Raw genomic sequence first — 24,959 nt, 5'->3', positions numbered from 1 at the left:
CCACCTGCAAGCTGTGTTTCCCCGTGATCCAGCATTAACTTTTCCGGACGTCCTCACACCCAGAGCAGGTCTATGGGTATGAAGACATCAGGAACAGTCCACCATACAAGACCGCTAGAGCACGGGGGAAAGGGAGTAGATCAGGAGCCACAGCAACCAGTTTTGTGTGGGGAGGATCAAAGTTCTCCAATCCCCTAGACAAAAAAGAGCAATTAACCCATGCAGTATGGGCATGGGTAAACTTTTTTTTGCCCGAAATTGGGCTTTAAATTCACATGTAACAATGCTAATATGTATCATTTTCTTTATTATTGGGCATTTATAATATTATATAAATCCGTGTATTTAAATTGTTTTATATATATATATATATATATATATATATATATTCTGGATGGGAGTTCAGACCACTGAATAATAAAACTCGAATATCTGCCTTATAACTCTGTCCTGAAGAAGTGGAATTACCTTGCGAAAATCATTGATGTGGGTCCATAGACACTGAATTCTGTCTGTAGTATATCGGAGATATCATCACAGTCCAAAATCAAATATTATATGTTGAAAGGAACTAAGAACATGTTTTTATGAGTATTACTGGGTGTTCTATCTGGTATATCTATAAAATCTTAAAATGTTTGTAATCTTCGATTCCGAAGTTCCTTCTCCACTCAGATATCTTTAGATAGTGACTGTGCGGCATTTGAGGAACTAAAGTATTTTTAAATGTTATGATTATGCTCATTTAAACTAATATACACAAATTAAAGAGCACCTGTCATCATATATATATATTTGTGGTGGCTGCATTAGTCCAATTTTTTTAGGCTAGGAACATTTTCAGCAAGCACACACAAGACCTGTTGATCTTACCAGAAATGCCATGTTCTTTTCACCTTTCCTGAGATCAACTGAAAGCACAAACAATGGTATGTTATGTGAACTATTTATTTCTTCATCTCAGGGGCTTAACTACAGGGGTTGCAGGGGTTGCAATTGCAACCCGGGCCCCATGCTCCAGGGGGTCTGTGCGGCTCCCCTGTACATCTAGATAGGAGGGGGGCGGGTGCAGCATGTAGAGAAATCACTGTCCTCCTTTTTCCTCCTGTAGTTGCAGGAGGAAAATGGAGGAGATTGGTTCTTCTGTATGCTGCCCCCGCCACTCCTCCTATCCAGTTCACTTGTGTTCTGCTGTCTCTGGGCCCCTGTGTGCTCCCCTGGTCCCCCCCCCGCCCACTGTGCTGCCGGTTTCCTCCCTCCCCTCTCCTGCCGGCTGTTGCAGGGGATGTGTCACAATAGAGAACCAGGAAGGGGTAGGTAAATATGTAATTTACCAGCTAATTTAAAATACCAAAAATAAAAACTACTGACACCAGTGGGTGAACTTCCAGGATCGCAAAGGTCACACTTGCGAGCGGGCCCTGGCATTCCAACACTGTGGGCAGGCCCCAAGATAGCAGGAAGGGGGCCCACTGCAGTACTTGTGAAAGGGTCCCGCTGCGGGACTATAATAAAGGGCTCCACAACGAGAGTAAAGGGCCCCAGGATCAGTGGGAAGAAAAGGAAGCTCCCCGGTCAGGGGTCCGGGGGGCCCTTCATGGTTTCTTGCACCGGGGCCCTGAAGGTTCTAGTGACGCCTCTGCTTCATCTACTGGAGATAAAGAAATGAAGGTATTTGGAGCCCAGACTGGGTGACAACTATGTTCCCCTCCATAGATACAATGGAGGAGTGAGCGTAGCCACCCTCGTAAAGGAAGTTTGTTATCTGGAGGATTACTAAGTGAAAATTATTCTAAAAGAAGCCTACAGAGAAACCAATGCAGCTACCACACATAAGGACTTGTAAGCTGACATTTTTGCTTTGGAGTTTATATTTGCTTTAAATAGGATTGGATGTAAAAGGTTGAAAAAAGCGCTTTTACCCTGTGGATAAAAAAAAGAAAAGTACCTGATAGCAGTGAAAACTGACAGGGGTTCTAATCTTTCCACAACCAATCCAAAAGTTTTAGGTAAGGGTTGACTTTAAAGGGATTACTGTAATTTAATTTTGTTGTTTTGCCCCACAAACATACTCCTCTCAATACATGAAAAGGGGCCACTATTCAAATTTATTTACTTTGGAATAGGAAAAGTCCCTATACTGTATGTTTTAGGTCTTTCCACTACTGCATTGTACGAGGGTTCTTCAAAACGTTTTTGCACTTTTTTTAAAATTCTATTATATATATTGATATAAACGTGCGGAAACATTTTGAAGACCCCCTCGTATAAGACAGAAACTACAGCTAAAGGTTTTGCCTCCTGCTGGAGAAAGCTGGTACTGCAGATGGACCACATACAGTGAACCCCTGCTCCATCGTGGTTCAATTTTTGAGGTCCCGGTATATTGCGTTTTTTTCTGTAATGTTATTTTACTATATAAATCATTGAAAATTAAATATATTTGTGTTTTCCATTGCTCTTGCTCTGTCTCTCAGTATCTTTTTTGTGTTTAAATGTGTTTCTATTATTTGAAAAGTGTGTTTAAAGACCTTAAAATGCTTTAAAAAGTACAGTGACAGTAAAAAAAAAAAACATGCCTACAGTGTATTTTAATAGGGTTTTTCTATTTAGCGGATTTTCACTTTTCGCGGATGGGTCCGGAACGTAACCCCCGCGATGGATGGGGGTTTACTGTAACATTATAATTCTCAAAGAAAACCAGTAGCGCTGCCAGTCATTGGGTGGTGAGGTCTGCTTATATTAACGCATAGAAGGCTCCAAATCAGGGGTTTTCTGTAATATATTTCCAAGAAATTATCTTTAGAATGTGATTTGTGATAGCAAAGCTTTGTCATTTAAGTTAAGTTTCATTGTCACAATGCCACCAATTATAGGGGTTTTCCTAATATGTGATGGGCAGCCAAAAATATCATTTAGTAAGAAATAATGTTTTTTTTTTTTTTTAAGTGTTACAGGCAAAGAGCACTGTATAAAGAAGCAGCAGCTAAAGTTTATCATCATCGTGCTTTACACTGTTTTAATAAATAAATGTTTATTAGGCTTTCTTTAAAGGCATTGTGGCACAAAATGACTATGCGTAAATTTCACCCATAGAAACCAATTCATAGTTTTTCCAGCGTGACTAAAGTAAAGTTGAATCTGATTTGTTACTCTGGTTCACCCTGTGGACACAATCGTTGCTCTTTGCACTAATTTATTAACTCAATAAATAAACCCCAGTGGAGCAGAATGACATTAACTACAGTAGATGATAAGTTATTGGTGACATGGTGGGCTATATTATGTGACTGTATTATATAGTTACATGTGTCTATTATAACAAGCAGAGACCACACAGCTTACATTAGCACAGATTGAGGTAATATCGTCATGGGTTATGCTTTACAATGTTGGCAAATGTTGTCACTACACAACCTATAGAAGATAGGATGACTGGAGAGAGTTGTAGCTTTCTTTGAAACAGTCATACATGCCTATAATATCTTCTAATTTGGCTGAAAAAGAAGTGTTACAAATGGAAACAAGGCTGAATAATTGCATTTCAGGATGACTGGTTCATATTAACGTCATAACTTCTGAAATAGGGTGCTTATAATCTGACAGGTTAACTAGGTGTCCATATGTAGTACATACAAACATATCTGGAGTTTAGCAGTACAAGGAAACAGGGTATGTTGCCTATAGTAGCCACCTAAGTTATTGCTCTAGAGCAGTATTTCCCAACCTGTGGTTAGTGTACCTCCAGGACAGGGATGTAGAAAGCCCCACTTCACCTGGTCCATTCTTTAACCCAGGGGTGTCCAAACTATGGCCCTCCAGCTGTTCAGGAACTACAATTCCCATCATGCCTAGTTATGTCTGTGAATGTCAGAGATTTACAATGCCTCATGGGACGTGTAGTTCCGCAACAGCTGGAGGGCCATAGTTTGGACACCCCTGCGGCATGTCTAAAAAAGCCTAGAAGAGCTTACAAAACCCTGGTGCCCAACTTTAAGCCCTCACGCCCTTGCGGTAAGTACTGGGAGTTAGAAAGGGGCTGTGATGGCCATCTATCTCTAGTGGTCATATTTAACATGTCCCTGGTCTCAGACTGTCCCCTGCAGCTTGTCTCCAGCCACACCAGTAGCATTTCCCCCAGTCTCTATCCATCTCCTGTAACATGTCTGCTATTCCTGATGGTCTTCATTGGTGTTGCATATACTGAATATTATATTTGGCCCGTTGGTTATGTCGGGGGCCACATTGTAGGCCTCCTATACCTTATAAGATGACAACTTCTAGAAGATCAGAAGCCAAGGGTAACATTCTAGGTACATTGGTTAGTCTTGGGATTTGCCCAGCCTTGTTGTAGAGGTCCATCTGCAAGACTAATGGGACTTACCACTCACTAACTAAACTCTAGCCTTGTTGTAGAGGTCCATCTGCAAGACTAATGGGACTTACGACTCACTAACTAAACTCTACAAAAAAATATAAATCTTTTGAAATACTACATTTGCATAAAATATTGATTAAGGTCTATTATTTGTAATCTATACTCTAAAGAATGAGCTGCCAGTATATGTACAGATTTTGGAGTCACTGGCAATGAATGTAAACACTTTCAGATCGGGGTTTTCTATTGAACAGACAAACTATAGCAAGATTGTAAACCACTGCTCTAGAGAGTGAAGGGGGTGATATGACCAGTTGTTATGGACAATGCCACCAAGGTTCCTTTATTACCCCGGACCAAAATGTGAATTTAGATAATCACAGTCAACCTTTTCATATTTTCAAAGAACTGGATTTTGGATCATTATGATGCCCTCCTATATTTCTTTCTATTCTGAGAACCTGTATCTGTTCTAGTAAAGATGAAAGCAGGTAATATTTGAGTATAAAAACTGACATGAAGGAGATTTTGGAGCTCCATTTAGGTTTTCTGGGAGATCAAACATTAATTCATATCAATAGGGAAATTACAATATAGTTGTTACAGTGTGCGTATATTGAAGTGGTTCAAGTTGATGTCCAGCACATTACCTACACAGCTTTTTTTTCCACTTTCTCCACAAGTACACACACCACAATGGACCAGACCAAGGCACAGGAAGTCCATAAAAGGTAGACCCAAAGTTAGCCAATCTAGGCTATTTAATTGCTACCAGCACTTAGAATTTCAGGTCAGCCTGATGGTGAGTATGGAGAGCTGCTGTGATAGTTATAGTCAGGGCAGACCTTTTGCACTAGTCTGTAATCTGTAGTGTAAAAGGAGACATACACACAAACAATCTTGAAAGGGTGTGAACATGTCCAGGAGACCTTGCTACGAGTTTGCTGCTGATGGCAGGTCTTTGACGGATCATGAGGACACAGACCTGTCTTAATTGCTTTATCCACTTTTTCAAACTCCACACGGCAGTTGAAGATTTTTGATTCCTTTGCTTCGGCATACATCTGCTGCTCCAGATCAAAGTCGAGGACTTTGGATGGTGGAACAAGACTGACAGACACATTTCCCTGGCCAGTTGAGTTGTGAAGAAAGAAGACACTGAAGGAGCCATTCCCATGGTCCACCACTTTCCCGGTGATGAGAAGATTGAGCTTTACAGTCTTGATATTGGAATAAAAGTCCCCCCAACCAAAGACTTTCTTTGCTCTTCCGGTTGACCTGAGCACAGACTGGCGCCGCACCCTCGCTGGAACTGGAGGTTCCTGATTGTGATCTATATCTGAAAGACTGTTCAGGACATCCCAAAATTCTGGGGAGTTAGAGAGAAGTTGAAGAACTGTTGAATTTAATGGGTTGGAACTACGAGGCCGGGTTGGGGAGGAAGCTTTTTTCCGAGGGATGCGTGGTCTCGGCTGAGGCTTAGCTTCTGATTGGTCTTCATCATCAGGATCACCAGGGGAGTCTTCTGGCCCACAGATCACCTAGAAATGATAAATAGATAGTAAATCTCATCCATCAGAATAATCGCAAATACAATTTATAAAGAGTATTTATTATATATCATTTATTTAATTAGTTGTAATAATGAAACAAAGTATGACGCCTATGTTGAGAATCCAGGCTGTACATCTGGAGGCTTACTTCTTGCACAGCATTCCCTAACACGGTGCATTTGAGCACCTGAGCCAGATATCAAAGTAAAAAGTACATGAAGTTGCAAAAAGAATCATTGCTGAATCCCAATACCTATATCATAACTGATTCCAGCAGATACAAAACATTTGGCATCTGAATATGTCTGCCTTTCTGATATCATTCACACAACATTTAACCAAATATTTCCCAAGAGACCACTAACTATTGATCACTGATCACTAATCACTGATCATTAATCAGGTGAGTGTAATCAGAAAAGTTAATTGGGTCATGTTGGAGGACCTGGGTTATATTGGAGGACTGGGTCATGTTAAAGGGCCTGATTTATGTTGGAGGACTGGGTCATGCTGAAGGACCTAGAAATCCTACTACTTACAAAAGGCAGTCCTCTAGCTTTAGCTTCTGAGTTTTCATTGAATCTCACAGTAGAGCTTCTTGAACATTATATGGCTGATTTATCAAACACATTGCTCATTACAACCAATTAACTTCCATTTTTTCTGGCAGCTAAAAGTAGAAACCTGATTGATTGCTGTGGTCAACCAATCACGTCACCCCCACGTTTAAACGTCAGCCTCTCGATCTTAGTTTCCTTGCAACCTTTCTTGTTTCCAATTTTCCATTTCCCCTAGCCTTTTCCACTCTCCCTCCTCACTTTGCCTTTATTGATGGCCCCTTACCTGCAAAGCCCAAGCAGTAACAGATGCTGCCGCTGATAATTAGTGGTACTGAGTACTAATCAGTGTAACCAGCTTAATGAGAGCTGAGTAATGTTCTGGCACCTGACTTGTGCCCCCCTGGGTATCACAATGTCAAAGAGGTTTTCGAGAAAAAGACCACTACACAATACATAGCCCATAGTGCGTGAACGGTCAATGTCAAAGAAACCACATTTGGCAGCAGAGGGCAGAGATAATGAACGCCGGTGTGTTAAAAAGTCACCATAAACAGCCGCACACTGCTATGACTTGTGGCATGAAAAAGGAAAATAATAATGATAATTGCACATTCCACATATAAAAACGTCCTAGAATTCTCCTGATGTTGAAAATGTAGAAACAAATCCAACAGATAAAAAATGAATAAGTATGAAGTTAGTGAAATCAGACCTCTTGGTCTACATTCATATTCTGGGTCCATGATGCAGAATGTACTGAAGTCAGAGAATCAACATGGCAGCTAGGCGACTCGTATTTTCACAAAGTGGTCAATCATGGCAGCCTATGTATAGTGTGGAGACCACCAATGGCTGACCTCTTTTTTTTTTTAAATACCAGTTGACTTGCAGTCATGCTGTTCTAATGGCTTTGGTGCCTTATGAAGTACTAACTTGGAACATAAATGCAGATTAAGATTTCCGACTTGACCCTTATTTTCTAATTCTTATGCTTACCGATTGCACCCAGATTGGTGACCTAATATTTCCTAACTGCAGTTAGGAAATACTGCTTGTCCCTTTTCTGTGATTGGACAGTCAAAGAGCAACACACCAATGAAATGTCCCACTTCTGTCTGCATGCTTCTTGTCAGCACATGTGCAAGAGGCAGGCCCTGATTGGCTCAGAGTGGTGACCTCACAGGTGTGTGCAGCCTATTGCATTAGGGTGTGCACTCTAAAGCTCAAACACACATGCCTTTCTCTGCAGTCTCAGACAGTGGCCTGCAGGAGACAGTGAACAAATTGGAAGTGCTCTGTCCTGGGCGGCTTCCTGTTCATTCACAAACTGAAGCATAGTAAACACAGTTGTGAATGAACACAGTGAGTGAGTGTGTTAACTTCCTTCATTTAGAAAAGGAAAGCGCTGGTAAATGACATATTTACTAGCCCCTTCCCCCACTCTCTATCCTGAAACATCTCCCGCAGAAAGCCAGCAGCACTGGGAAGTAGGGGGAATCGGCACAGCACGTAGTGATTAGGGTGTGCCCAGGCACATCTGGCACACCCCCTGTGACCCTACCTATCCCAACTTGAGTTCTAGCATACAATGAATAATAGTATATAGGGGGTAGGGAATTGGCGCTGCCCAATAGGGAACTTCCTTATTGGGCAGCGCCAATTCCCTACCCCCTGTATACTATAACTAGATATAGCCTTGGCTCTATTTTAGGGAGGCTGCAGCCCCACCGCTCCCCACATCTCCATAGCGTGGGACCCCTCCAATATCTATATACAATGAATAATAACAAGATGATATCAAGTCAGTTTCAGCTACTTGCACCAATTGCATTAAAAAAATAAGTGTAACTATGTTTTTATTGAATTCATAACTGCATTGATTTATGTATTTATTTTTTACTGTTGCATGGAATGTAACTTCAAAGTGACCCTGTCTCTAGATTGACATAGTTAAATCACAAAAAGCCTGTAAAAGAAAATGTAATATTTACCTTCGTTCTCTTGTAAGGCTACAGATGCTGTAGAAGATACCTATACCCTGGTGGGCGCTGTGGTTTCTCCCATCATCCGCTACGTCATTACTGTGTTCTTCAGTGATATAGCAGTCAACAGGAAGAACCACAATTCCCAGCATGGGACAAGGTCATGTTGTAAAATCTTCTCTCTCGTTTTAGTAATTGTGTGTTGCACACCAGAAGCACCCCAAGAGAGTAAAGATTTTACTGGCCGCCAACTGAAAAGGTAAGTATTAAAGTAGGAATGGAAGTCTCTTTTGAAATTTGCAGATCTCCCGATATAAAAAAAAAAATTCCAATCTCAGATTACCTTCTCCATGCTCCAACGCTGTCCCAGGCTTCCTCCTCAGTCCAGCTTATGGGGAATAAGCTCTTGCCTTACTTATTTTTTAGTATATACCATAATTGTGATAGTCAGAGATATTTTTGGTCTGTAGAAGTCCCTCGGGCAGGGCTTTTTTCCTTGGGGTTTATAGCTTATAATCACCGAAGACTTAGTATCCTGAGGGGGTTGTATAACCATTAAGTGGACAATTTAGGCTCATTGTTATTCAAGGCTAATATGGTTTAAGAGACAGAAGCAGGAGTTTCTAAATTCAGATACAAAAAACTACCATTAGACTGGACTTGATACAACATTAATCAATGATGGTCCTTAGTGCTGGGACAAGGTCCTCTAGAGCCCAGGGTGACCTTGACAAACCCCCCCCCCCCCCCCAAGATGTATGAGCATTATTTGACAGCAAAAAATCCCCTCCCCCCAAAAAATGTACCGCTAATCTGCATGCTTAGCTCAAATCCTCTCATTCCTCATATACCCCCAGCACAATTCCCCCCCCAAAGAAATTCCCCCTTTCTGGCACAAATATTCCACCCCTCAAATTTCTCTTTGAGCACATATTCTCTCCTCCCTAATCCAAATCCCCCCTCCCAGCACAAATTCCGCTTCCCCCGTTTCCTCAGCCTAACACAAAATCCCCCCCTCCCCCATATTTCCCCTCCTAGCATAAATGCCTACCATTCATCCCCACTAGCACAAATCCCCTTTGAAAAAAAAATTCTCATTCTAGCAACCCCCCACCACCATGTTACCTTTTCTAGCACAAAGCCCCCCAAATCCCCCATCCTAGCACAAATCCTCTTCCCCATCTCCTCTCTCAACACAAATCCCCCCAAAATCACCACTCCTAGAACACCTCCCCAATTTTCCCCTCCTAGAACAATTCCTTGTCCCAACACAAATTCCCTCCCCGCAATCTCCTTGTGGTGCCCGAACGTCAGATGATACCATGTGAGGTAGCCCCCCCTCCCAACAGTCAAGGATGATTACTAAGGGCTGTCTAAACCCAGAAGGGGTAAACAACAGCTTTCAACATTTTGAGCTGGTTCAGTATTTATTACAGTGGCTCAATACTATGTTGGGGACCAAGTATAAGATGTGTAAAGGCCATTGCAAACTTCCTATCCCAATATCTAACTTCACGGACCAGGGATTAGAAGCCCAGAGGAACTCCTATTTACCCACAGCTATTCTATTCTACACCAACCCTTTCATTATTTTTGTGTTGTAGGAGAGTTGGACTCCAAGGTGACCAGGATACAATGATGCAAGGGGTAAAGTCCTTAGAGGCTACTTTTAATCGCATTAAATCCCCAGGTAAAGTCCATAGCAGCCTTTCTCAACCATTTCAACACAGAGGAACCCTTGAAATAAATTTCTGTTCTCGGGGAACCCCTGCTAAAAATGAAAAATCTACAACTCATGACACATTAGTGTGACAGTCAGTGGGAAGAATGATCCTTACTCTTGTCATCATTGGGAAGAATTACCCCCTTACAGAAAGCTAAAAGGAACAATGGTGTCATTGGGAACTTATCGGAGAGGCAGAAATTGCCCATCGCTCAAGGAACCCCTAGCAACCTCAGGAGGAACTCTAGGATTCCACAGAACCCTGGTTGAGAAACCCTGATCTATAGGGTATATGAAAGACATGAGTTTATTGGACATGATACAAACGTGGGTAGTCAACACATTTTGGGGGCTCAAAATCCGATTGGGTTTATTTAGGGACGGGTTCAAGGATGTACTAGAAACTAATGCTGAAATTCTCCTAGGATGTATCTTAACAATAATTGTATGTATATTCTTCTGTAGGTATTGCACTAGGGAGGGGGGAGGTGGTTGGGATTATTAAGGCTGTTTTGGGTACCTTATTGTTTTTTCTTTGCACCTGGCTGTGCTTTTTGTTTTGTTCTTTTTTGTTTTGAGATATTTTCTTGATACTCTGTTTTGTAAGCTTTATACATTAATCAATAAAAATAATTTTCCAAAAAAAAAAAGAGGATAGACTGGAAGCAAAAGAGTGGAGTGACTGGGGTATCAGACTAATTGGGTGTCAATGGAGCAACCACTGGTGCCCAATTCGTATGATATGCTAGTCACTTCACTTTAGTGTCCAGTACATCCTTAAATCCATCTCCACATAAAATCCCAAAGAATGGGGAGTTCTGGTCCTCCAAATCAAGTTGGATACCCACTTTTGCATTGTGTTTAATAAGCCCTCTACTCAGTGGTGTATTTTGGTTTTGTGCTGCCCTAGGCAAGACTAAAATTGGGCACCCCCCTTCCCCCTCCTAAGTAAATTTGCCCCACTCCTTCCTTTTTAACGGCTGTGACTCCCTCCAAAATTGAAGAACTACAAGTCCCAGCAGGAACCCCTGAGACCTCAGGAGAGGGGGGTGAGAGGGGAAGGGAGAGAGAGAGGGGTGTGGGTGAGGGAGAGAGAGAGGGGGGATGAGAGAGAGAGAGAGGGGGATGAGAGAGAGAGAAAGGGGGATGAGAGAGAGAGAGGGGGGAATGAGAGATAGAGAGGTGCGCGATAAGAGAGAGTGAGGGGAGGATGAGAGAGAGAGAGAGGGGGGGTGAGAGAGAGAGGGGATAAGAGAGGCTGAGAGGGGGTGAGAGAGAGAGAGAGAGAGAGGGGGGTGAGAGATAGAGGGGGGATTAGAGAGAGGAGGAGGGAGAAAGGGGGGATGAGAGAGAGAGAGAGAGAGAGAGAGAGGGGTGAGAGAGAGAGAGAAAGAAAGAAAGAGGGGGAGTGAGAGAGAGAGATGGGGGGGTGAGTGAGTGAGATAGAGAGGAGGGGGGTGAGAGAGAGGGGGTGAGTGAGAGAGGCGGCTCTAGCAACCAGTGGCCAATAGAGTCTCAGGTGGAAGGGGGGGGGGCGACTTTTCTGCTGCCCCCCTGCAAAGTGCTGCCCTAGGCCTGGGCCTTGTAGGCCTAGGCCAAAATACAGCACTGCCTCTACTGGACATATTCAATGGTTGTGGAGCTTTCTTCTTTTGCATATCCATGTAAACTTCTATTATTTTTAGACTTAATCTGGAGCTGAGGGTTGAACGCCTGTAAACTCCATTCAAAAAGGAAATTTTTGAATAGTCAACATGTTCTTCAAAGGACTATGTAGTACAGTAGGCAGTAAAGCAATAATTCGAGTTTAAAATATTTCAAAATACTTCTCCTACATCTACTCAGAATGGAACGATAAGCCTTCCTGCTCAATGCTTAATTTTCAGCCTCCTTTCACTTCTCTCTGGCTCCTAAAGAAGCAATTTAGTTCGGATCTACATTTCCCCATTATTTAACATCTCTGAAGGGCATCCTGGCAAAACTTTTTTCACATTATTTTATGCCCTCACTCTTCATTCTGAAAAGGGTATTGTGACAGTGCGAGGCCCCGCCACTGTGAAAATGGTAATATACGTGGCACAGGGTTCACATGTATGCAGAGTGCTCCAGAATATTGATTCTGAACAGAGAAAGGTGGTTTTTCAACTCTCTCCAGGGTTCTGGTCTTTCCCAGATTGGGTTCTGGAGTTTGGAGATTTCAAAAAGTTTTGGGAAGGAAGAAATCTCAAATTCAGTCTCCAGGTCTTGTAGACCAGCAGGCTGTGAGTGTAGGAGCACGCAGGTCAGGGTTGGCAACCTCCCGCAACCTTTTTTTACTAACAGAACACATTTTTTTTACTGACAACCTAAACAAAATTACAGAACTCCTATTTGAAATGAAAACAATCAATATTTAGGCAGTATAAACACAATCTGTAAACACTGACAATACCCATATCAGGTAATTGGCCTGGTGTACATTTAAAAAATCAGCACAGCGTGACAAATTATAAACCCTCCTGCTGGGATACAATTGAAAAACAAGTTCTGTTATGTATGCCAAAGAGAGCAATGGGCATGATCAGATTGCATCTAATAGTGGGATTGGCCTAAAAGAGGATGATTAAACACTTTACGACCAGCCGCCGCAGATGTACTGCAGCAGGCTGGCTCGCCTGGGAGGAGCTAGGGGGTGAGGCGCGCTCCCGCCCCCGCTTGTCAGGGGGGGAGCCAGTGCGGGTGTCAGGCGGCTCCGATGGCCGCCGGCCACCCGCGATCTCCCGCCGCTGACAGAGAAGGACGGACGGCTGATGTAAACACAGCCGTCTGTCATTCTCCCTGAAGTGATCACAGATGTCATGTGATCCTGCTATATAGGATCGCATATCTCTGTGATGACTTCACAAGCCACGCCCCCTGACAGTTAGAATCACGCCCCTAGGGTCACATTTAACCCCTTGATCACCAGTACTGTTAACCCCTTCCCTGCCAGTGTCATTTTTACACTAACAGTGCATATTTTTAGCACTGATTACTGTAGTTATGTCACTGGTACCCCTAAAAGTGTCAAAAATGTCAGTTGGGGGTCCGATCTATCCGCCGCAATGTCGCAGTCCCGCAAAAAATCGCAGATCACTGCCATTACTAGTAAAAAAAACAAAACAATAAAAATTACATAAATCTTTCCTGTAGTTAGTAAACGCAATAACTTTTGCGCAAACCAAACAAAATACGCTTATTGCGATTTTTCTTTACCAAAAATATGTAGCAGAAAACAAATTGGCCTACAATGTTAAAAAATTTTGATTTTATTTTTAAACTTTTTTTTTTTTTGAGAATTTCATATAAAAGAATGTGAAAAATATTGATTTTTTTTAAAATTGTCGCTCTTTTTTGTTAATAGCGCAAAAAATAAAAATTGCACAGGTGATCAAATACTGCCAAAAGAAAGCTCTATTTGTGGGAAAAAAAGGACGTCAATTTTGTTTGGGTACAGCGCCGCACGACCGCGCAATTGTCCATTTAAAGTCGCGCAGTGCCGAATCACAAAATAGGGCCTGGTCATTAAGGAGCCAAATCCTCCGGTCTGAAGGTGGTTAAACACTACCGCTTCTGACCACAGCATTTCAAATCAAAATTACCATTTGGCTGGAAATTCAGGAGGCAGCAGTATCACCTCCTGCACTAATGAGGGAGGGCCTTGAATTAGCATTAAAGTGGTTCTAAAGGCAGAGGTTTTTTTTTTTTTATCTTAATGCATTCTGTGTGCAGCAGTCCACCTCAGCCCCCTAATACTTAACTGAGCCCCATCTCTATCCAGCGATATTGCACGAGAGACCCGGTTGTCCGTACTCGCCCTCTTAATTGGCTGAGACACACAGCGGACATCATTGGCTCCCGCCATTGTCAATCAAAGTCAGTGAGCGAATAAGGAGAGAGAAGGGGCAGGGCCGAGCCGAGCCGCGGCTCCGTGTGTGAATGGACACACAAAGCAGCGGCTCAGCTCGTTGCAAGCTGTTGCTGTGGGGGCACTAGGTAGGAGGGAGAAGCCAGGAGGGCCGGTGGGGACCCAAGAAGAGGAGGATCTTGGCTGCTCTTTGCAAAACCACTGCACATAGCAGGTAAGTATAACATGTTTGTTATTTTTAAACAAAACAAAGAGACTTTAGTATCACTTTAACTACTAGGAGTGAGCATTAAGTACAGAGTGAAGGGTTCATGTGTGCGCTATGTACAGAGTGCAGGATTCAAGTGTGTTCTACGTACAGAGTGCAGGGTTCATGTGTGAGCTACTTACAGAGTGCAGGATTCAAGTGTGTTCTACATACAGAGTGCAGGGTTCATGTGTGAGCTACGTACAGAGTGCAGGATTCAAGTGTTGTCTACATACAGAGTGCAGGGTTCAGGTGTGCGCTACATACAGAGTGCTGGGTTCAGGTGTGTTCTACATACAGAGTGCAGGGTTCAGGTGTGCGCTACATACAGAGTGCTGGGTTCAGGTGGGGCTACATACAGAGTGCAGGGTTCAGGTGGGGCTTCATATAGAGTGCAGGGTTCAGGTGTGTTCTACATACAGAGTGCAGGGTTCAAGTGGGGCTTCATATAGAGTGCAGGGTTCAGGGGTGGGCTACATACAGAATGCACATTTCGGGGGTGTACTGCATACAGAGTGCAGGGTTAATCTGTGCACTGAATACAGACTGCAGGGTTCAGGTGTGTGCTGCGTACAGAGTGTAGAGTAACAGGGGTGCCCCCTTTTTCCCCAAATTGCTCCATCCCCAGTATAGTGCTCTACTCCCACCCCCAATTCCCTCTCCTTGACAGTACCTGATAGAGAACTGTGGCTGTAGAAGATCAGGATAGGTTACTCAGGAGGAGAGTGTAATGTAACTGCGGGGCACGTGGTGCTATGGGCACAAGCTTCAGGAGCTGTTGCCACCACACAAGCACTGGGTTCCAACTACCTATCTATGCAGAGAGGCGGCAGGCAAAGCACAGTCGAGATCACAGTGAGCCTGGAAGACTAAGAGAGTCAAGATGACTAGGTGAGTCCAGGGGACTAAAGGAATCTGGAGATTTCTTGTCCATAGGACTGAGAGAGTCGAGATGGTTAAGCGAGACTAGAAGACTGAGAGAGTCGAGATGACTAGGTGAGTCCAGGGGACTGAAGGAATCTGGAGATCTCAGAGGAATGGAAGAGTCCAGGGTGTCAGAAGAACCCCTATTGAGAGGCCGGGCGAGTTGGTCCTTGCCGCAGTGTGCTCCAGCCGAAAAGGCTGAAAGAGCCAATAGAAAGGAGGAAAGCTAATAAAACAGAGAGGTACTGTGTAGGATGGTCTGAGGGACTAGCCAAATGCCAAGGTTATGGCCTAAGTAGCGTTGCAGCTTAAGAGAGAGCCTGGTCTCTCAGTATTTTTCCAATAAATGTTTTGATATTGAAAACGCCCTACGTGGGCAACTGTTTTTGTTTGAACTGCCCTTTTTCTTGAGTTTACCTAAAAAAGTGGGCCAACAAGCCCTAAACCACAGCTTGGCCTGGCATGGACTTACTAAAATTGCTTTTACCACAATCCCCAATTATCACAGTATGAAATGATTAAAACCCCTGTCAGCTTTTTTTGCCATATGTGTTCATTGGAGAAACACTATATTGTCAAAAGTTTTGGGACACCTTCCTTTACACGCACATGAACTTTAATGGCATCCCAGTCTTAGTCCATAGTGTTTAATAGCTTCAACTCTTCTGGGAAGGCTGTCCACAAGGTTTAGGAATGTGTCTATGGGAATGTTTGACCATTCTTCCAGAATCGCATTTGTGAGGTCAGGCACTGATGTTGGACGAGAAGGCCTGGCTAACAGTCTTCGCTCTAATTCAACCCAAAGGTGTTCTATCGGATTAAATCAGGACTCTGTGCAGGCCAGTCAAGTTCCTCCACCCCAAACTCCCTCCCTCCTATTTATGGACCTTGCTTTGTGCACTGGTGGGCAGTCATTTTGGAACAGAAAGGGCCATCCCCAAACTGTTCCCACAAAGTTGGGAGCATGGAATTGTCCGAAATGTCTTGGTATGCTGATGCCTTAAAAATTCCCTTTACTGGAACTAAGGGGCCAAGCCCAACCCTTGAAAAACAACCCCATACCATAATTTCCCCTTCTCTAAATGATTTGGACCAGTTTACAAATCAAGGTCCTTAAAGACATGGATAAGTGAGTTTGAGTGGAGGAACTTGTCCTGACCTCAACCTGACAGAACACCTTTGGGATGAATTAGAGCGGAGACTGTGAGCCATGCCTTCCCGTCCAACATCAGTGCATGACCTCACAAATGCGCTTCTGGAAAAATGGTTAAACATTCCCATAGACACACTCCTAAACCTTGTGGACAGCCTTCCCAGAAGAGTTGAAGCTGTTATAGCTGCAAAGGGTGGGCCAACTCATTTTTTGAACCCTACGGACTAAGACTGGGATTCCATTAAAGTTCATGTGCGTGTAAAGCCAGGTGTCCCAATACTTTTGATAATATAAATATATATATATATATATATATATATATATATATCCTTTATTGTTATATTTAGTACTTATCAGGGCTTTTTTTTCTCAAGGAATAGGTGCAGGACAAAATACCTTACCCAGCAGCAAAAGATCCACCCCAGCAACATTAGACCCCCTCCAGTAGCAACAACAGCTCTCCCAGCAACCAGTATCAATAGATCAGCCAACAATAGACCTCTACCTCAACAGGAGATCCCTACCAACAACATAAGACCCCCCCGCCCAGCAACAATAGACCCTCACACAATAACAGATCCTTACCAGTGGCAATAGATCCCAAGCAGCCAGCATCAAGAGACCCTCCAACACACCCCACACCCCTTGCTATTAAATACATTCAGTGCTGGAGGTGCCGGAACTGCGTTCCCCCACATTCCTGTTGAAAAAAAGCCCTGGTACTTATTGTTATAAGGTAACAATAATAACCCCATTTAGGTCCACCATCAACTATGCAGTGCCTGATATGATATGATACTAAGACTGGGATGCCGTTAAAGTTCATGTGCATGTAAAGGCAGGTGTCCCAATACTTTTGACAATATAGTATATTTCCCTTCCTGTCCTGTAGACACAACAGTTAGTGAAAGGAATCCTCTCCAAAGGATGTTTTCCACCCTCTGTTCCAGTGGCAACCTAAAATTTGCGATTTCTGTCAAGGTGATAATGGTCAAATGTAAAATACTATGGTATCTCACCACTAAAGAGTCTTGTGTCTGGCTGCCAACATCCCGTATAGGATCAAAGCAAGATGATCCCCCCTGAGACTTGGGACTTTAGGGCAGACAGCACCAATGTAGTAAAAAAATAATACATTTATTCAATCATATTAAAATATAAGTAACATATGAACGTATACAATCTCCTCACTGTACACCCCTGATGAAGGGTATGATCCTGAAACGCGTCGGGTGCTATGGAGACATGTGTACATACAATGTTCAATATAATCAGGATGTGTAATTTTAAACATATGTGAATTATTCTTTTTTGTCTTTTGCATTTGTGTTAACATTGTATGTTACTTATATTTTAATATGATTGAATAAATGTATACATTTTTTACTATATTGGTGCTGTGTCTGCCCTTAAAGTCCCAAGTCTCAGGGGGCATCATCTTGTTTTGACCAAATTTAAAATAGAACATTAGCTTTGGATACACTTTCAGGTTCTGGATCCCAAATTTTGACAGCCATGGGTGCTTAACCAGTTCTGGACCGGAAGGATTTTCCCCCTGATCAGGCCATTTTTTGAGATTTGGCACTGCGTTATTTTAACAGAAAATTGCGTGGTCGTGCGACGCTGCATCCAAATAAAATTGATGCGTTTTTTCCCCACAAATAGAACTTTCTTTTGGTGGTATTTCATCACCTCTGCGGTTTTTATTTTTTGTGCTATAAACAAAAAAAGAGCAGCGATCCTGGAAAAAAAAAACAAAAAAACAAAATTTTTCACATTCTGCTATAAAAAATTCCCAATAAAAAAAAAAAAAAAAAGTTAAAATCTAAATTTTTTATCCTTTTAGGCCAATTTGTATTCTGCTACATATTTTTGGTAGAAAAAAAAATCCCAATAAGCGTATTTTGATTGGTTTGCGCAAAAGTTATCGCGTCTACAAACTAGGGGAAAGATTTATCTTGTTTTTATTTTTTTAATTTTTTACTAGTAATGGCGGCAATTTGCGATTTTTAGCGGGACTGTGACCTTGCGGCGGACAGATCGGACCCCTAACTGATGTTTTTGACACTTTCGGGGGGACCAGTGACATTACTACAGTAATCAGTGCTGAAAATATGCACTGTTACTGGCAGGGAAGGGGTTAATCCAGGGGCGATCATAGGGTTAAGTGTGAGCCTAGGGGAGTGTGTTTTCTAACTGTATGGGGGATGGGCTTGTGAAATGATCATAGAGACCTGTGATCCTACATAGAAGGATCACAGGAGTTCTGTGATCATTTCAGAGAGAAGAACGGTCGGCTGTGTTTACCACAACTGACCGTTCTTCTCTCTCAGCGGGGAGCAATTGCGGCTGCCCGGCGGCAATCACGGCCACCGGCCCTGTGGATCGGCATCTCCGCTGCCTAGTGGGGGCGGGAGAGTGCCGCCAGCCATGCGCGCTAGCCCCCCAGCACCCTGCTTGCGACCGACGTAGAGCTACGTGGGTTCGCACAGGAGAGCCAGTAAAACTCCGGCGGGCGGTAACATAGTTACATAGTTAGTGAGGTTGAAAAAAGACATCAGTCCATCCATAATGTGTGTGTGTGCGCGTTAGCTGCTAACCGTACATTGTATACCCCTGTATGTTCTTCTTGAGGTGCTCATCCAATAGTTTTTTGAAACTATCGATGCTCCCTGCTGATACCACTGCTTGTGGAAGAGAATTCCACATCCTTACCGCTCTGACAGTAAAGAACCACTTATGTAGTTTAAGGGAACCGGTTTTTAAAGAAAGAGCAGTGAGAAGTTTTACAGTACAAACCATTTCGGAGGCCACCTCATTTTCATGTTTCCCTGTACCTATATATCTTTATTGTAACTAGCAACATGAGAAAATTACGTTTTAAAAGATTAATGATCGCTCCCTTTTTTTGCTGTGCTGTATAGTAGGTGTAGAACAGACTCATCAATTCTAAAACCACTTATCCATTTTTTTTAAACAACAAAAGGCATGGTTCTAAATAGTCAAGCGTCTCATTCTGGCTTGTGCTTAGTGCTCTTGTGAGCGTACAGAGCGTAAGCTCTGTGGGTTTGGATGTGCAAGATGGGCTATTAAAGAGCTGAAAGGGGTTAATTTTAAACAAAGAAGGGGGGGGGGGGAATAACCATGGAGACAGATACAAGGGGGCAGCTGGTGAATGATCTGAGCCCATTGGGACTTGGGTTGAGTGAGAACAACACATGGCTATACAACGATGCTACAAGGTAATCCGGCAATCAACAATGCACTGCATATAAAACACATTACACCGAAGAGCAGTTCAGACTGATAAAGCACCACTGACAACAACATACAAGATAGTAATAAGCTATGATAGCCATTCTGGAATGAAGACAGACAGATGAGCCAGGGAAGGCAGCCCGGCTCACATTAATGCACAGTCACAAAATAATACAGATGTACAACCCAGCATATGAATGCATAATATAGAAAATACATGCATGAGCTCAACGCGGCACATGATCATAACCTATAAATTCTAATAACGCCGTAAATTGCCACATCAAATGGCAGCTCGGTACTGTGAGCTAATGGCGGAAAGAAAAAAGCGTAAAAACCTAAAATAACATTTGACTCGGAACTAAGACGGAAGATTAATGTAAAGTAAGAAAAGTGCTCATCTATTTAATTGCACGTATTTAAAGTGTAATAAATATTCTGTTTTCTGAGCTGCTACTTTTAAGTTGTTTTAATAGCAGGTGAATAAATAAAATGCAATAAAACTGTAAATATATCAACTAATAACACTAAGCTTCTTATTTAATGGCGCCAGCATAAATAATATAATTAAAGCATAAAATAAATAACATAACATGACTGCTTATTAAAATTAGGTAGTGCAGAGGGTAGTAATGAATGTAAAGTGCATTATCCCATCGCCACACAGCAGGGGGCATAAGCTCAGGTTGGTCATCCATGCCCCAGTATAGGTGATACGGGGTAGGGGCTCAATGGGGCACCTATGAAAAGAAAATTAAAGGCCACACAATTGCCTTTTATTTCAGTGTAGAGGAAGTTTTCCTGTTCTCTTTACAGAGAAGAGGTTAGAGAGCAGAATTCTCTGTAAATATGAAAGACATAAATTAATGCAGTACTGTAGTCATTAAAGATTAATTCCAGTCCCTTAAAAAAAATAAAAAATAAAAGTCAGCAGCTACAAATACTGTAGCTGCTGACTTTTAATATAAGCAGGGCCGGCGCTACCACTAGGCAAACTAGGCAGCCACCTAGGGTGCACTACCATCTAGGGCGCAGCCAAGGTCTCTGTCCTAGTGAAGCCCCAGGCCTGTACTGGCCTGTGTAAGCTCGGTTCTCCTCTCCTGGTTGCTGTGAGCCCCGTTCAGTGCCAGCTGTCCCGGAAACACATCTGCTGCAGGTGCCGCCAATCCCCACGATGTGTCCCACTGAGCTCTCCGCTGTCACATCTCACCGTAATACCTGACAGCGCCGGCCCCAGGACTCCTTTGGTCCAGCCTGTCCCTCTGGTGCGTCCTGTGTGTGAGTACAGCGGAGGGGGCGGGGCAGTGCTCGGTGAAGATCATGGGGGCATTTAGAGAGGTGCAGTGGCTGTTAGCTGACCACCCGGCGGGGGACACCAAGGAGTGGCTTGATGGTAGGGACTCCTAAATAACCGCCTGCCCAGTTCTGGGGAGAGCCCTGATGAGATGAATGGTGAGGCCAAGGAGAGGTATGGGGGATGATAGATCCTCCAATCTACATCATACTGTGCATGTGGGGGATGGGGGGGGGAGGGAGTTTGAATAGTACAGGAAGCAGGAATTGGGTAGGTCAGTGTAGGGGTCAGGTAGGTCAGTGTAGGTGTCAGGTTCAGTAGGTCAGTGTAGGGGTCAGGTAGGTCAGTGTAGTGGTCAGGTAGGTCAGCGTAAGGGTCAGGTAAGTCAGCGTAGGGGTCAGGTAGGTCAGTGTAGGTGTCAGGTTCAGTAGGTCAGTGTAGGGGTCAGGTAGGTCAGTGTAGTGGTCAGGTAGGTCAGCGTAAGGGTCAGGTAAGTCAGCGTAGGGGTCAAGTAGGTCAGTGTAGGTGTCAGGTTCAGTAGGTCAGTGTAGGGGTCAGGTAGGTCAGTGTAGGGGTCAGGTAAGTCAGTGTAGGGGTCAGGTAGGTCAGTGTAGGTGTCAGGTATGTCAGTGCAATGCTCAGGGTAGTGGTCAGGTAGGTCAGTGTAGGGGTCAGGTAGGTCATTGTAGTGGTCAGGTAGGTTACATGGTCAGGGAAAAGGAGGTGGAGTCAGAGGCAGAGCAGAGGGAGGGCAGCAAAATGAGGTTTCGCCTAGGGTGTCAAAAATCGTTGCACCAGCCCTGAATATAGGGACACTTACCTCTACCGGGGTCCTGCGATGTCGACACCTTTTGCCGATTCCTGTGCAGGCGCCAGCATCTGTAGTAAGGGAAACAGGAAGCGATGCCTTGCAATCTTACAGCCTCTTTCCTACTGCGCATGCCCGAGTCTGAATGGTCCCGCCGTCTTCTGGGACCTCTGTTTGTCCCAGAAGGCAGCGATGGGGAAGGAGACGGGCCCATAAATTTTGTAGATTGCTGTGCGACGATCTTACAAGGAAGTGGGAGCGCTTACCTGTCAAAACTAGGTACCCGCTCCCCCCCAAAAAGTGCCAAATGTGGCAGTGGAAGGGGGGGGGGGGGGTGCAAACGAGCGGAGTTTCCTCTTTTGGTTGGAGCTATCCTTTAATGCATCATAAATGTATTTTTTAAATTCAGGCAGTGTAGGTACCTGAATTTGACCTAATATCAGCCTCTTGCATTCTTTGTACAACAGGGCTGGAGTGAGAGAGGAGGAAGCAGCACAAGGAGGCAGTTCATCTGCTGACAAGAAGCATGCAGATAGAAGGAGAGAACAGAGTGATAGAGAGATGAGCTCATCACTCTGCTGCTTCTCCTTGCAAGGTCCATTCTCAGGCTGGGATGGGTCCAGGAAAATCTGGGTTCTGAGGAAGTGGGATAAATGATGCTGGCCATCAAACTGAGGACATCTAGTGGCAGAAAAAAAGACACTGCAGGAAAAATCTCTTGAGTTTTGCAACAAAAGCTGGTTTTGTTATTTTATCTTTTGATCTTGCTATTTTTGGCTGCTATATTATATCTCAAGGCTATAGATAAAATGAATTCTGATTGGTTACAATGGATAACTGCACTTTACAACTAAATGGGTAATTTGAAGCAACAAGAGAACCCAGTCCTAATGCTTGCACTATCCAACAAGCACTGCAAGTGTGCTAAAAAAAAATCACTTAAAGCCAATTTTCTTCCCTGCCATCCCTTACCCTTTTACCAAAAAAAATGAATAAATGCAGTGATAATGCAGCTGAAGTCTTCTGGAGCCTTACAGGACCCTACTGCTTAGTTCTCTAAAACCCACTGTAGTCAGGATTCAGAGTGCACCTCAAAGGGTCACTAAGAGTGTATCTAAACCACTTTTGATCCAGGTAATACGATAGCGAGTAGACATCAGAAATCAAGCACTCTACCACTCACGAGTTTGAGTGACCACGAAAATTTGCTTGATTGTGCAGTTGGAACTGGGCATTCAATTGCCAGCCCCAATACTGATTTTAAAGTGGATGTGGACCCCATTCATTAAATTTGACCTGGGCACATATATCTGTAGTGTTTCCTTATCTCTCTTCAAAGCCCTAAGTACTATGGTTTTCTCCTGCTCCGTTCTTCTGTTATCAGCACGATAACTTCTGACAAGTTCTCCATCAACTGAGATAAAATCAGGCTGAAATTTGTGTCGGGTGGGTGCTATAAATAGATTAGCAGAGAGCTGATCTATTCACAGCACAGCTTTTTATGTTACTGCCTATGTGGAGAGGGGAGTGTGTGGCTTTCCTCCAATCAGCTGTCTCACAGTGTATGGCAAGAATCCACACCCACAGGTGAATCAGGAAGAGAAATTCTAACAGGACGTGCACTTTCTAAACAGTATAGAAAGTTGAAGACAGCACTTACACAAGTAAAACATATGTAGGGAGATTAGTTTCATCTCTGTGTATCATCTGAGGCTGTTCACTTCACCGGGTATATGTGAGGGTTTACATGCACTTTAAAGAATAAATTGAACGGAAATTGAAATGCAATAATATTTTCAAAACAACGGCAATTTAATCAAAAGCAATCAGATTTTTTGCCCCATTTAATCAGGGCTTACCTAAAACGCCTGGGGAGCTCACTTTTTCACTCTTTGCCTTTTTAAAGCTCAACTCTGGGCCTCCAGTGCATTCCGTCTAGGGCCCCTACTTTATGTTTTGCTTTTCTGGATGGGCCTGAATGATGCAGAGAGCTGTGCTAATGTGATGACATCAGTGTCACTCTCTGCACCAATATACAGTAAATGAAGGGTGTTATGATGATGCCCATGATGGGGTTTGACCAGGATGCCCTGCACTTACAATATCTCCTCAATCTTTCGGGTGGAAGGACATTAGGGGTCATTTAACCCAGAAGACGAGGTCATCTTGTGGAGAAAAAAGGGACTGCAGGGGACAGCAATTGATTAAAAATTAGTTTAGCACTGTGGTCTATTTATTTTTAACACATGCCAATGCTGGAGTGGGAGAAGAGAAAGCAGCTCAAGGAGGGAGTTCATGTGCTGACAAGAAGCATGCAGATAGAAGGAGAGAACATAGTGATAGAGAGATTAGCTCATCACTCTGCTGCTTCTCCTTGCAAGGTCCATTTTTAGGCTGGGATGGGTCCAGGAAAGTCTGGGTGCTGAGGAAGTGGGTTAAACGGTGCTGGCCATGAAACTGAGGACTTCTAGTGGCAGAAAAAAGACACTGCAGGAAAAATCTCTTGAGTTTTGCAACAAAAGCTGGTTTTGTTATTTTATCTTTTGATAACCTGTTCATTTGTATCTTGTTATTTTTGGCTGCTATATTATATCTCAAGGCTATAGATAAAATGAATTCTGATTGGTTACAATGGAGCTCACCTAAACTCTTTGCCTTTTTAAAGCCCAACTCTGGGCCCCCAGTGCATTCCGTCTAGGGCCTCTACTTTATGTTTTGCTTTTCTGGATGGGCCTGAATAATGCAGAGAGCTGTGCTAATGTGATGACATCAGTGTCACTCTGTACTATTATACAGTAACTGAAGGGTGTTATGATGATGCCCCCTGAAGGGGTTTGACCAGGATTCCCTGCACTTACAATATCTCCTCAATCTTTCGGGTGGAGGGACATTAGGGTTCATTTAACCCAGAAGACTGAGGACATCTTGTGGAGAAAAAAGGGACTGCAGGGAACAGCGATTGATTAAAAATGAATTTAGCACTGTGGGACATTTATTTTTAACACATGCTAAGGGGCTTTTTTAATTATAGAAGCTTGGATTTGGGCTTTAAATAAGCCTAACGGTACAGTCTAGTATTAGCAGACACAACCTGTGACAATAGCTGCTAAATAGTTTTGGGTAAAAACAACAAACATTTTTGTGCACTATACTGAAACAAAGCAGGCATGACAATGCACATCATGCAGAAGAA

The 24,959-nt window shown here is 43.3% G+C and overlaps 1 protein-coding gene across 1 annotated transcript in view; it reads right to left on the bottom strand.

The window, feature by feature from the left end:
* Positions 1-4,431: 4,431 nt before the first annotated feature.
* NXPH3 (neurexophilin 3) overlaps positions 4,432-24,959 on the bottom strand; it is a 34,825-nt gene continuing 14,297 nt past the window's right edge. Inside the window, exon 2 of the mRNA XM_082272743.1 lies at positions 4,432-5,919. Coding sequence (XP_082128869.1) covers positions 5,170-5,919 — 750 coding nt within the window. The 3' untranslated portion in view covers positions 4,432-5,169. The remainder of the gene's footprint in view (positions 5,920-24,959) is intronic.

The sequence above is a fragment of the Pelophylax lessonae genome (genome assembly GCF_965119305.1).
Source record: "Pelophylax lessonae genome assembly, chromosome: 11".
Classification (NCBI taxonomy): domain Eukaryota; kingdom Metazoa; phylum Chordata; class Amphibia; order Anura; family Ranidae; genus Pelophylax; species Pelophylax lessonae.
Note: the sequence above shows the minus strand (reverse complement) of the source record. Positions and strands in the feature narration are given on the sequence as shown.